Consider the following 13,065-nt stretch of genomic DNA (forward strand, 5'->3'; position numbering starts at 1 on the left):
CAAGCCTTGGTGGCAGGGGGCTCTGCATTAGGGAGACCACAGTTTCATTTCCTTTAATTTTTAAATATTCTCTCCCAGCCTGTTGTCACTTTCACTGATTAAAATACTCTTGGAATTGCAGCTATACGCTTCAATCTTATTCAGCCTGCTCTGGCACCTAGGATGATGTCTGTGACAGCATCATATAGTTCAAGGCCAGAAGGGCCCACCAGATCATCTAGTCTGACCATCTAACCTGCACATTACAGGCCACCAGCACCACCTAGAACCCACACATTTAACCCAGCAACCAAAATTAGACCAAAGTATTACAGTCCACAAGAGACCAGACTATTATGTGCCACAAGGAGAGAACAGGAGGGACGGAGCCACACCAGTGCCTGAGGCCCCCGCAATGACATGGAAATTATTTAAGTGAGATATACCCAGGTACTGTGTTCTTGATGGTGAAGAGCATACAGCCAGGAAACAAATGGAAAATCACTAGCTACAACAGGAAATGTAAACTTCACCCATAATCATTTGAACACAGTAATTGTCCATATTACTATTCCCCCCCCTCCGAGTACTCCTACCCAAGTTCTATGAAAGTCTTCCTATTGTACTTTACAAGTTCATTGGCTGTGGAATTATATTTGTATTTTAAAAGTATTAGTCAAGGACAGTAGTCATGATAGAGGTTTGCCTTCTAAGGTAACGCCTGAGTTGGGAGTTGCTGGGGTTCTCCAGCCCTTGGGTGGAAAGGGTATGACTGAAGAAAAACTGCCTAAGAGAAGATGACCATAAAAAGGATGACATTTATTTTACAAGGTAGGGAAAACTCAACAGTATTTCTCTGCCACACCTTAGTTAAGAATGAGCGTGAGCATCATCAGTTTCACTTGACATAATCCAGGTTCAGAAAAAAAGCAGAGGCTTTTTTGGGTCATTTAGATTGTAAACAGGGCCATAATCCCTGAGGCAGAGGGGAAGATGAGCTGCAGAGGATGTGAACTTTAGCTGATCTCTGTTCTGAAAAACAGCCTAAAAAAATGGTCTCCAAAAATTGGTGAATTGGCTGAGACATTAATAGATTGTAGCAGCCCAAATTACCTTCATTAGTTTTAAGCAAAAGTCATTGTTAAAAAGATATAGTATCTCCAAATAAAACACTGGCCTGGGGTACTGTATTCCTATTACACAACTTCTCAAATTTTTTGTTGACAAAGTTTCACCGTGCAGAGCAGCAGCAAAAATACTTTATGTATTTTCTCATTCAAACCACCTCCAGTTACACCTTCAAAAACTGACAAAAAACATGGTGCAACCCTCAAACTAATTACCAGTTCTGAGTAATTCTTCTTTCTGGCATCACACAGACACTTTTTTCTTCCATTTAGTACAGATTTGTAGTAACCTAAAATTGCTGTGGGATGGTGAAGATGCAACAGCTCTTTTGAGAACAGACTAATAAGGAGAGTCAGAGTGAAAGCATACGATGTCGTTGCATTTCATGGAACTGGGATCTCTGCTAGGATGGTGTCCCCCTGTGACAGACTGGAGCATGTGATGGAACTGCCAGAAGCCACGTCAGCACTATTTTCATTCTAGATACAGTTCTTATTAGTATCAGTTTGGGTAATCTGCACTGTATAAATCCTCCCCATCCATGTTGCTCTGTATTTACAGTACCCCTTTAACCAATAATATTCAGAAAGCTGGTGTGGATTATCATTGCTTTGTCAATGGCTCTACACTTGATCTTGCAGCACTAACCTAATTTAAACTGAGGCTGCCTCAAGTAATGTCAGCCTGTCACAACATCTGAAGTTCAGTACAGCAGAATGAGCACTTTGCTAATGAGAGCATCAGTTCGTAGTTCACAAATCAAAGGTGACTACCACAGCTTTGACCGATGCTGTCAGAAACATGGACAAAACACAAGAGCCAAGTACTTATTAATTATTATTATTATTCCATGCAACTTGGGCCTTTTAATATCAAGCATTTTTCCTGGTAAGAAATATTTCTTTATGTGACTTCTAATCAAGGATGTCCAAGTCATGCCCTTAGAAGCCGACCTACTAATAACTTTTACCTACTGACAGTGAGGCACTGAGAAGCTTTTGGATGGCTGTAAATCTTAGATCTGGTTCTTCTTGGTTCGGGTGGGCCATGATTCTGGAGCAATTCCAGTTTTTAAATCTCTGCTGAACTCCCAATTTATTTAGCTATATGGCATTCTCACCAGTAATTTGAGTTCTGCTTATTTACATAGATCCACTTGGATACAATGAATGTAACTAAACTCAAAAACAAGACTCACTCAGTTCAATCCACTGAACTTCACAAAGGTCATAAGCTGTGATCTCAGAGACAAAAGACCCCTGCTATGTTTACAAAATCACTCAATAAACCTTTCATCACAACCAAAAGCAGATCATGAAAAAGTCAAGTCTCCTCCACAGAACATGCAGTAAAATAAACCTTGCACATCACTGATGCATAGGCATGGGAAGAAGAGGTGTGGCGGGTGCTGCAGCACCCCCCAGGTTTTGCACCCTGCACCCCTCCCACCCTGGGTCCTGGATGCCTGCCCTGCTGCTGCCCAGAGGCTCTGCTGCTGGCCCTGGGTCCCACTCAGCCGCCAGCCCCAGGTCCCACTCAGCCACTGGCCCTGTGCCCAGGGGCTCTGCTGCTGGCCCCAGGGTCCAGGCTGCCAGCCCAGGGTCCCGCCTGACCGCAGGCCCCACACCTGGGGCTCTACACCCACCCTTGCTGTGGCCCCAGCCTCTGCCACTTTACCCCTGTCCACGTCCTCCCCACTCAGACAGGGGTAAGTGAGATGCAGCTTAGCACCCTCACTCCAAAAACTGTTCCAGAGCCACTGCACTGATGCCTAAATATTTAAATTATCTGTAACGGTTGATAAGTGCTTTAAGAGATTGAGTGGTTCATCACACCTCTGAAACCAGGGCTGGCCTTCAACCAACTTCTTGGGGTCTCAAATCAACAACTGAGGACAAGGAGGGACTTTTGCTCAGCCAGTCTGCACAGGGGGTGCCAAAATCATTTTCCATCCTAGGGCCTGAAACAGTGATTACTAGAGATGGCTGAAAGTTTTCCGAAAAAGAGTTTTCCATCAGGAAAATACTACTTTGACAAAACTGAAATGTTCCACAGGAATGTGTTGATTGCATTAAACTTTCAAGGGAAACCAGACAGGCAGGCCAGCTACCTAACCCTACCTGGTTTCCTGCCAGCCCAGACTCCCCAGCTGTCCAACTTCCAGGACTCCTTCACACGCTGCCAGGGTATCAGGAGTCCCTGGGCTCCAGGGTCTCCAGCAGCCCATCTAGTGAGCTCTCCCGTAGCTGGGACTCCCCAGCAGTTTGCCTGGCAAGCTGATACTTAGTTGAAGAGGCTGGATCAGAAATTTTCAAAAAATCCCTTTTCAGTTCTTCTGAAACAGATTGTTTTGAAAATGTCCATCCCACAGAAAATGTTACATATCTGACTTTTCATTTGGATCCAGAATGAAAATTTTTCAGAAATGAAAAACGTTCTGTGGGATAAAAATTCTGGTTCCTGCACAGCACTAGTGTTTACCATCATACAACATATCCCATAGCACAAGTACACAGACTGGTACAGAAAAGACTGTTTGCATCAAAACTCAGATTACCCAAACTGATACTAATAAGAACTGTATCAAGAATGAAAATAGTGCTGACGTGGCTTCTTTGTGGATGTCAGAAGCAGAAAGAATTCCGTTTGCCACTCGACACCCTCATATTGGGCTTTCCAAGACAGACCATGGAGAGATGAAACACCATCTCTCTACTTCTCTCACACCCTCAAAATAAAACTGTTTTTGGCTCAAATAAGTTTTTTCTTTTCCAGTTTATGTGCATGAGTGCTACAAGATTGTAGTTAAAACACTACTTGGGAAGTAGGTGAGTGATTAATCAGTCCATCTATTAAAGCAGTTGTCAAAATCTACCCCTAATTTAAAAAAACAGATCTCAGTGATGAGCATATGACAAACTCTTCTGCTTTGTTTAACATTCAGGAGTGTTACTGAGTATCTTAGATAGGGGTAGCCCCTCTGCAGAACATAGCAATCAGACATTTTTCTTTTTCATATTGTGCAAACCAGAAATATGTTTGATAAGACTGCTCAGTCATCAGAATCCCTGACTGCACTTTGCTCAAAGAACGTACGATTGTTTTTTCTTGATGCCTGAGTAATAATAAATACGATCTGAAATATAAAGGGAGGCAGGAGTACCATATGTATTTATACAGATATGCTTTTATCCTTATAAAATTTTAGACTGACAAGCATTCTACATTACACAATGTTTTTATTCACCTGCATATCAAAGTTATAAATCGCCAAAAAGAGAAGAAAAAGTGTAATATACACAGCCACCTACTATAGCAACATCAGTCTGCCCACCATAGTAGGCAATAGCAAAGGATATAAAACTTTAACAGATATATCACATTGAACGAGATTACTGCTACTAAGTATGGGTGAAGTGTCCCACCACAAGGGTATCCTGAATACAAACTAATATTTATAGGCACAGGATTGGGATATGGGAACATCGTAGCAGATGTTATTAGGTACGTCTCACAATTAAGTGTTACATCATTTTTTATCTTACACCAAGACCCCAAACCTTTTGATCTGCTAGGATTGGAAGAACAAAGGTCACATTAGAATCAGTATTATATGGCAATGTATTTTTTGAGACATAACACTGCCTTTGTGTTTACATTATTTTAAAATTTTATATATATGTGTGCACACACACGGGGCAGATACCCCTCCTTTTAACTGGTGTTGATAACAGTAAAAGCTGTGTTATCCGGCACTTTATCAACCAGTAAGTTCTATTAATGGGCATTTCTGATATCTCACAATCCAATCTTCAATCTAGTAACCGGGACTAGTGTACTGCCCAGGACATTATGCAATTGCACATTCTGCACTCTACGTTTATGCAAAAGAGGCACAATACAAGTAAGCAAGCTGATATCAGGGATTTATTCAAAAAAGCAGCTTCCAGAGTGTGTTATAGGGTGATTACAGATTCAGCCCAATCTCCTACATCTTCTAAATCTACAATGATAATTGATGTTGATGATAATGACCCTGCGGCACTGCAAGATCCTGAAGTGCCTTCTGAATCATCAAAGAAAGATTAAATTGCGTTCAGTATAGTTTTAGTGTTAAGTGTATTTAAGCGATCTGGGTGAACGCCATGTGCTGCCTATAGTGATATGTAGTGTCATAAGATAACCTCCTGGATACACCTAAGTGCTTCAAGAAACCAACCACTCTGCAGTGAAGTACTACTACTGGATTGGTGAGTACCTGTATACTATTTTATACTTTATTCGTTTTATTGTATTCTAATGCTTTGAAACTTGGTATTCCATTGGTAAATATAACTCTTAGTTAACCGGAATTTTTGATTAACCGGCACCCCACATTTCTCCAACAGGCTGGATAACAAAGCTTTTACTGTATTTACAGAGTATCGCATGGTTGAATAATTCCAGCAGAAAATACCAAAGATTTTAAAGGTAAACTACACTTTTGAAAAAAATGAGTGATATTGTCCTGTGCTCCCAGTATGACAAAGGCAAGCTGGAGTATTCTTCATCCATGTTCCTTTCACTGAAACAACTTTTATATCACCAGACTACAAACATCTCCCAACAGCAATCGTTATTATGGTCTGGTACACTTGGGTACTCAGTCTCCAAAGTGATTTAATCCCAAGGTTTAATCCCAAGGAAACACATTCTGCCTCTCTGAACCTGCCACTTACCTTGTCAATGTGCGGGTGCCAGTACTCATCATGCGTTGTCTTGGCCTCTGTGCTGTTTATTCTTGAGAAGAACGTTGGCTTGGTCAGATACATGGAAGAAGAGCTGATACCAAATGCCTGAGCTATTGTTTGCTGAATTCTCCGCCTTACATCACTGCAAAGAAGAACATGACACAGCACCGTGGCACAGGTCCCAGTTTAAACCAGAGTGACATTATCGTTCTGCGGCTTCTTTCACTATCTGCTCCTACAGTTTATTGATTGTCCACTGTCACTGCTTTTCCCAGCTTAAATTTCTTCATCACATTTACCTCTGCAAATATATTTCAGGGAGTTTGGATTTTTTCTCCCCTTTGTCTTAACAACCCTGGATCAGAGCTATAAGAATCCACCATCTCAAGTCGCTTTCCTTTCTTTTTATTCTCAGAAGCTAAAAAGCAATATTTTTTCTTTTCTTTCTTTCTTTTATATAAAAAGTTTGGCATTTTGTTTACAGGCTTCTAAGAGGGCATAACAAATAGAAGAATGAAAAAAAATTAAAAGCTAGTTATACCATGCAGCTGCTCTTTCCTTCTCCACATCCCTCCTCCCAACCCATTTCATTCTTGTCTCTCCAACAATGAGCCATACTCCCAAGCCAACCCAATAAAACCAAAATTTAATAAAATGGCAAGAGAGGGAGAGAGAGAGAGAGAGACAGACAGACAGAAACAAGACTCTCTATTTTAAGTTCCTTAGGGCAAATTCTGTGGCCCCAATCTTTTTGTAAAATGCCACGTACACCTATAGGCTTAATAAATAATACAAAATTAAAACAGAAAATATTTGACAGATATCCCTTTAATCTGCAGCAGATGACCAGATAAGAAATCTGTACCTCCAAAAACTTGTATCTTGAGATACAAGCATAACAAAGGAAATTAAGTGTTGAGATGGGAAGATCAAGTTTTAATCTTAACACTGTTTTGCTTTCTTTCAGTTTTAAACAAATATTTTAAACTCTTCAATTATTCTCCTTGTTCTTGCTTTTCAAGTGCAGATTTTTTTTATTTTTTTTTTTAAAAAAAGGCACACTGAAAAAGGTTTCATTGGAAGTAAACACACTTGTAAAGCTTCCCAGTGGAACTGCATCATCATTTTTGTAGCTTATACCCATTATTAAAAGTTTCTCCAATATGCAGTACCAAACTTCAGAGAGATTTCAGTACATGCTCTCAAATACTTTTCTAGAGGTTTTAAATAGAGATCGTCACAAAGAGTAGGAAGGCTGAAAGTCAGATCTGTCAGGTTTGAGGGGCAAATACTTATCACAGGACTGCCAACCCCATGCATTCAAAACTCCTGAATCAGCCCTCTTATGCTGTCAAATCATGAGAGTTTACAAAATAATACATTTGGGGTACTTTTTATTAGCCTTCTGATTTTGGAGCCTTTCGGAGTCACACTTTCCAGATTCTCTACGCAACCATAAAGGCCGGATTTTTTTTTTTTAAATGAAAGGTAAGATTCTCATGTAATCTCACATGACTCCACGAGCTAGGGCTTCAAGAAAAACATTAAATACCATGAGAGTTGACAAGACTGAGGTCAGAGAAATGGAAAATGAAAGAGATATTCAGTATTGGGTCTTTGAATCCATCTCCCTGTCCTGGAGGAATGTTTCTAACACCACGGCATATTGCTCACACATCACACTTTATGGTCCCAATTCAGCAAAGCACTTAAGCACATGCTCACCATCAAGCATGAATAAGCTGAATAGGGATGTGTAAGTACTTTGTTGTCCCTCTGTTCTCGGGACCAAGCAGAGATTCAGTAGGAGCCCAATCCGACAAGATATGAACATTGTCAATGTGCGTTTTGCTTCACCATGAATTGAGGGCGCTCAGTGCTTTGTAGAAACCACCACTAGAATGATTAACAACTAGGGGCGTGGGGGGGTAGCAGCCACAAAGGCAAAGGAAAAACAATCTATCCCCTGGGTTTGATGCCGGTGGGCCCGACCCAGCTGATAGCTACAATATATCTATGCTGAAGTGCTTGTCCCTAAAGGCCAAGAACAAGGTCATCACTTCATTTTCAGGGCATCTTTCTTTACACTGGTTTAAATCTCAAATATTTATTATTATAATGAAGAATAACATCTATTTCACAGAGAGCACTTTTCATCTATAGATCTCAAAGAGTTTCACAATCTTTTAAAGGTATTTATCCTCACAACTGCCCTGTGAGTCACGGAAGCATTATTAGCCTCACTGTACAGATGGGAAACTGAGGCATAGTGAGGCTAAGTGACTTGCCCAAGGTCACACAGGAAGTCCATGGCAGAGCAGAGAATTGAACCCACATCTCCCACATTCTCAGTCAGTGCCCTAACCACCGTACCATCCCTCCTCTTAGTGTCCCCAGTCACCCCGTTTTAAATGCCAAATAAAGTCTATAACATTCACGCCCTCAGAGAACCTCAAAAGCAACACTGATTTCCCTCTAAGTCTGATGCCTTTTCCTTTTTTTAAAAACCTTACTACTGAAGCACATTCTCTAGTCCTTATAAGCTGCCTTAAAGCTTCACTCCCCAATGTAATGACTTAGGACAAGACAAGACTGCATGATTTGTAAAATGGAAAGGGGGAAATAAAGTTCTGCTCAGATTTTCTTCATTTACAAGAAGGCAAAAAAAAGTAACTGCTTCAGGTCTGCCAAAGGTTACTATAAAAGTTTATTCCTTTTCCTAAGCTTAATTTGCTGCTGAGTGAAAACAAGCACATCCTTCAAGAGACGGAAATCTGCTTCCTGTTTATCAAAACCAACCCACATTTTCTAGCTCATCTTGAACAAGTCTTCTTCCCTTTCCAACCCAAAGATAACAAATAGGGCCAAATTCTGGAGTTCAAGTCAATGCAGAATTTGCATCACTAGTTTCATGTCTTTGTGAGCCATCATCTGGCCATAGTAGCTTCTGTTATTCTAAAAAAAAAAAAAAAATTAAAGCAATCAACTCATTCTATTTTAAAAAAATCAGGACCACCTGCAGTGACTATTTTCCTTGAATATGTGAAGACAGTCTTTGTGCCGATTAAATATACATGAAATACTAACTGTCCCACTGAGTGGACATCAGGTCCAAGGATTCATGGGCTTAGATTAATCCAAGACAGACAAAAAACTGGTCCAACAGAAGATGATTTGTGTTTTAATAATTGTCTTGCAATTATCCTCAAACCTGGAAAGTTTAGTTTAAAATGCTTACCTGATATAAATCTGCTAAACAGATCTCAAAGAACGTTATAACAAACAGCTTCATATGAAGAAAAGTAAATGTGGTCAGAAAAAAAAAAAAAAAAGCAGCTCCTTTTTTAAAAAATTATATATATATATATATATATCACCTGCAGAGGGTTATAATAAACAGAGCACCTAGAAGCTGATTTCCCATGATACAGATAGAAAAATGAAATTTAAAAAAGTAAATGAACTAAATTACCAGAATTACATTAACTGATTTCACAGTAGTTATGTTGCTTATTAATGCAGAGAGTTACATAGAAGTATCAGTTAATAAACAAGCCTATGAAAGCTCCTAGTACAGGAAATTGAAGTATTTCTACCTAAAGGAAGTTCCACTCATGCTCTGCATCAAGATGAACCACATGTAGCAGCTTAATTTGCCATTTATTTTATTTATATTATTGCTGATTTCAAAGAGATATAGCCAAAGATCAAGCCTTTAAAACCACAAGCAAACGTGACAAAATAATCCATCTATGGGGCTGATAACCTAGGACAGGACATTTATGCAGAGCAGGCAGCATGTTTTGCTGAATGCTTTAAACAGTCCCAGGTCTCCCCTACATATACACTACATTCAGGTAGCCTCCATCATCTGACCACAGCAAGTTGGTAAATATGCATTTACAGGAGAGCAACGTTCTGATCTTCTCCCCACGAAAACAATCTCCTATTCATTGACTCACTTTGTGATAGTAAATTAACTTTGTGCGTGCTGAAATCAATTCTCTATCCAAGTGCCATGAATCAGATATCCCCTTTTACAGGTGGAGATGTTCTCTAGAGTCATACAAATGCAACTTCTCTGGATACACATTACGCAAACAAAGGAAATTAAAGTAGTTTATCCAGAAGCTAGCACATCTATTTTGTGCACTGGTTTTAAAATCATTCTGCTTGGCCTACAATCTTTCCATTACAATCAACTTCCCATGCCTCAAACCTGACCTTCAGACTTTGCAACATGTATCAAACCCATACTTAAACCTTTTGCTCCTGTTCTCCTTGCTGCCATTCCAGGTAGTTTCTATATATTTTAATCTATAAATTCTTTTGAGACTATAGAGAGCCTTCTATCTACAACCATACTATATTGCAGCTCTATTTAAAAAACTCTTGTCAAGGCAAACAAATCCTTGAATTTTCCAAAATGAAAATCATGGTATCTTGCCCCTATTTCATCATTGCAATTGCTCAGGATGTATTCCCACTTTGCTCGGACACCATGGAAATAGCTTTGCTAGCACAGATGACATCTGATGAGCATGAAACCAAGTCAATAGTAGAAAGAAAAGTAGAAAACTCCCCATAATTTCTGTTGACAGCAATCCTTGTGCATTTTCACATAATGAGTCATGGATGATGCTGAAATACATATGACAGATTTAGGGAAGAAAAGTGTTGTAGCACAGTTATAGGAAAGGGGTAGTGAAATCTACTCCGTACTAAATTAGAGAAACAATGGGGCATATTTCCCATTTCTCTTTGACTGAAGAGAAATGGGAAAAACAATAGTGAGGCTAGAGTCTAAGAAAAAAAAATACTTCAAATTAACCTCCTTTTTAAGTTTGGAGCCTGCAGCACTGGCATCATGGAGAAGTATGTGACAAGGCCTTCTGCACATTGGACTCTCACAAGGGCTGGAGAGAAGAAATAAAAAGCAGAGATTCCCCAGGGTCGACCTGAGTCATGCCCTAAAAAGACGTTCAGTGCTGACAGATTACTACATCTCTCTCACATGCTGAATCATAGACTGAAATTCATGCGTGTATGTATGCTTGCTTCCTTGAATCTGCAAATAACTCATTTCTTTTCCTAGCTAAAAAACCTTTAGTTAATGTATTACGTGATTGGCTACAAGTATTGTCTTTGGTGTAAGATCTAAGGCACAACTGATCTGGAGTAAGTAGCTGGTCTCTTCGGACTGGAAAACACCTGAATATTCTGTGGTTTTTGGTATATGAGACCATTTATCACTAAGTCCAGCTTGCCTGGGTGGCAAGATAGACTGGAGGGCCCAAGGGCACTGTCTGCAACTTCCTGGTAAGACTGTTACAATGATCTAGGAGTTCACATTTGTTATGGGGTTGGTAAAATCCAATTATAGAACATACCACCAGTTGGGGGTGTCTACCCTGAGGTTGGCACTCTCAGTCGTGAGCCACTCCCAACAGCATGACAGTGGGCAAGGTAATAAATACTCTTTGGCTTTCACTCAATTCTTTGCACATCTACACTCTGACAAGTTTTTAAAACACAATTTGGTGTAACTTGGTGTAATTTTCTTCTAATGCCACGGATGGGGAGCGCTTTTAAACCAAGGATGCATATTCCAAGGTCTCCATTCTGGATAAAGATACAGACAGAAAGAGTCAAACAAGAAGAATTACTATCTTGAAAGCTAGAGGATAAAGCATGAGGGCACAGAAATTATAATTCATTCTGAAGCAGCGGCTATTTTGACACAGCCAGTTTAAAAACCAGCCTTCTCGAATGTCTGCTCTTGTTTGTTACTGTGGTAATCAGTAACATTCAGATGTGCATTTTATTTAGCTAGTGCTCTCCAGAGTGTATTTTTAAACAGGCCTGGATAGGCAAATGGAAGTAATAAAGATAAATGCTCCTCAAGATAGCATACAACAATCCATTAAAGTTATATGCTACTGGAGTCGTGATTAAAGAGGAACAAAAGCATTTAACAATATATTTTGTTTGTGACTTGTCTCTGGCAGGTTGAAACATTCTCTATACCAACTAAGGAGTCCATAATCACTAGCTGCTGCTTTATTCCCCAAGTGGGAGGGGCAAAAATGTGAAGTACTTATACAATTCTTATAAATTCCAGTTTGTTTGGAATAGGGAAATACATAAAAAAAAACCCATAAATTAATCAGGTTATTTCTACAGGCTGGGAAGGAAAAAGAGTATTATGGTTATTTCTAAATTCTACTAATATGGTGACAGGGGTTGGGGAGTTTATACATAGATAGGATTAGATAAAATCTAAAATACTTTTCATGTATAAAAACATCATAGCTCATCTCTAAAGACGATGTTATCTAGAAAGGCCAAGTTAGACAAAGATTAGCCACTTAAAGTGGTCAAGTTAAACCAGGCAAAACTACCAGAGTAATACAACTCCAGTCCAACTTCAACAGACAAGTCATTAACAAGGCAAAATAAACTTTGATCAGCATCTATAGGAACTTAATGACAGAGCTGTACAAATAATTGATTTTTTTTTTCCATACACACAGTGAAATACATTTTTTTTTAAAGTTTGTCTTGGGTCAAACACAGTGTTTTGTTCAACCCAAAATAAAATATTTCTTTTCCATTTCAAGTATTTTAGGTGAATTTTAAAAAAAAAAATTTTTAAACAAAGTCATTGCAAATTCAAAAACTGAAAATGTTTCATTTCAAAAATGTCAAAACTAAATGTTTAAACTTTTTGCGAAATTTTTCATTTATTTGATGTAACAATTTGGTGAACCACAACAAATTTGCAAAGTGCTACGGTCAACCCAAATCTGCATTTTTCTGCAAAAAAGTTTCACCTGAAAAAAAAAAATTTCATCCAGCTCTACCTACCAATAATACTTTAGCCACTAGAGGGAGCTCATATTCTTCCATAATGACAACAGAAATACACTGAGAATTACAAGATAAAAGTTAAATAAATTTGGAACACAAAATTTTCAAACCAAGTCTGCTCTGCAGTTCATGTCAAGATCTACAGTTACACAAAATTCCATGAAAATCAGAATTAATTTACTTTGAACATTCAGCAAAGTAGTAAAAAGGCTTGTTCCTAAATGTTGGCTATACATGTCTTCAGAGATAGGAAACGTATTAAAACATGTTGTGCCAGTCACGTTAGTGAGTCAATCTGTATAAAGATTAAACACCATCACCACAAGGCATGTTCCATTACAGCAATATTTCATATTAT

At 39.0% G+C, this 13,065-nt stretch overlaps 1 protein-coding gene across 1 annotated transcript in view; it reads right to left on the reverse strand.

Moving 5' to 3' along the window:
* Positions 1 to 13,065, reverse strand: part of OGFOD3 (2-oxoglutarate and iron dependent oxygenase domain containing 3) — a 127,455-nt gene that overhangs the window by 82,123 nt on the left and 32,267 nt on the right. Inside the window, exon 7 of the mRNA XM_073311041.1 lies at positions 5,826 to 5,979. Within this exon, the coding sequence (XP_073167142.1) occupies positions 5,826 to 5,979 (154 nt within the window). The remainder of the gene's footprint in view (positions 1 to 5,825; positions 5,980 to 13,065) is intronic.

Source organism: Lepidochelys kempii, chromosome 14 (genome assembly GCF_965140265.1).
Source record: "Lepidochelys kempii isolate rLepKem1 chromosome 14, rLepKem1.hap2, whole genome shotgun sequence".
Lineage (NCBI taxonomy): Eukaryota > Metazoa > Chordata > Testudines > Cheloniidae > Lepidochelys > Lepidochelys kempii.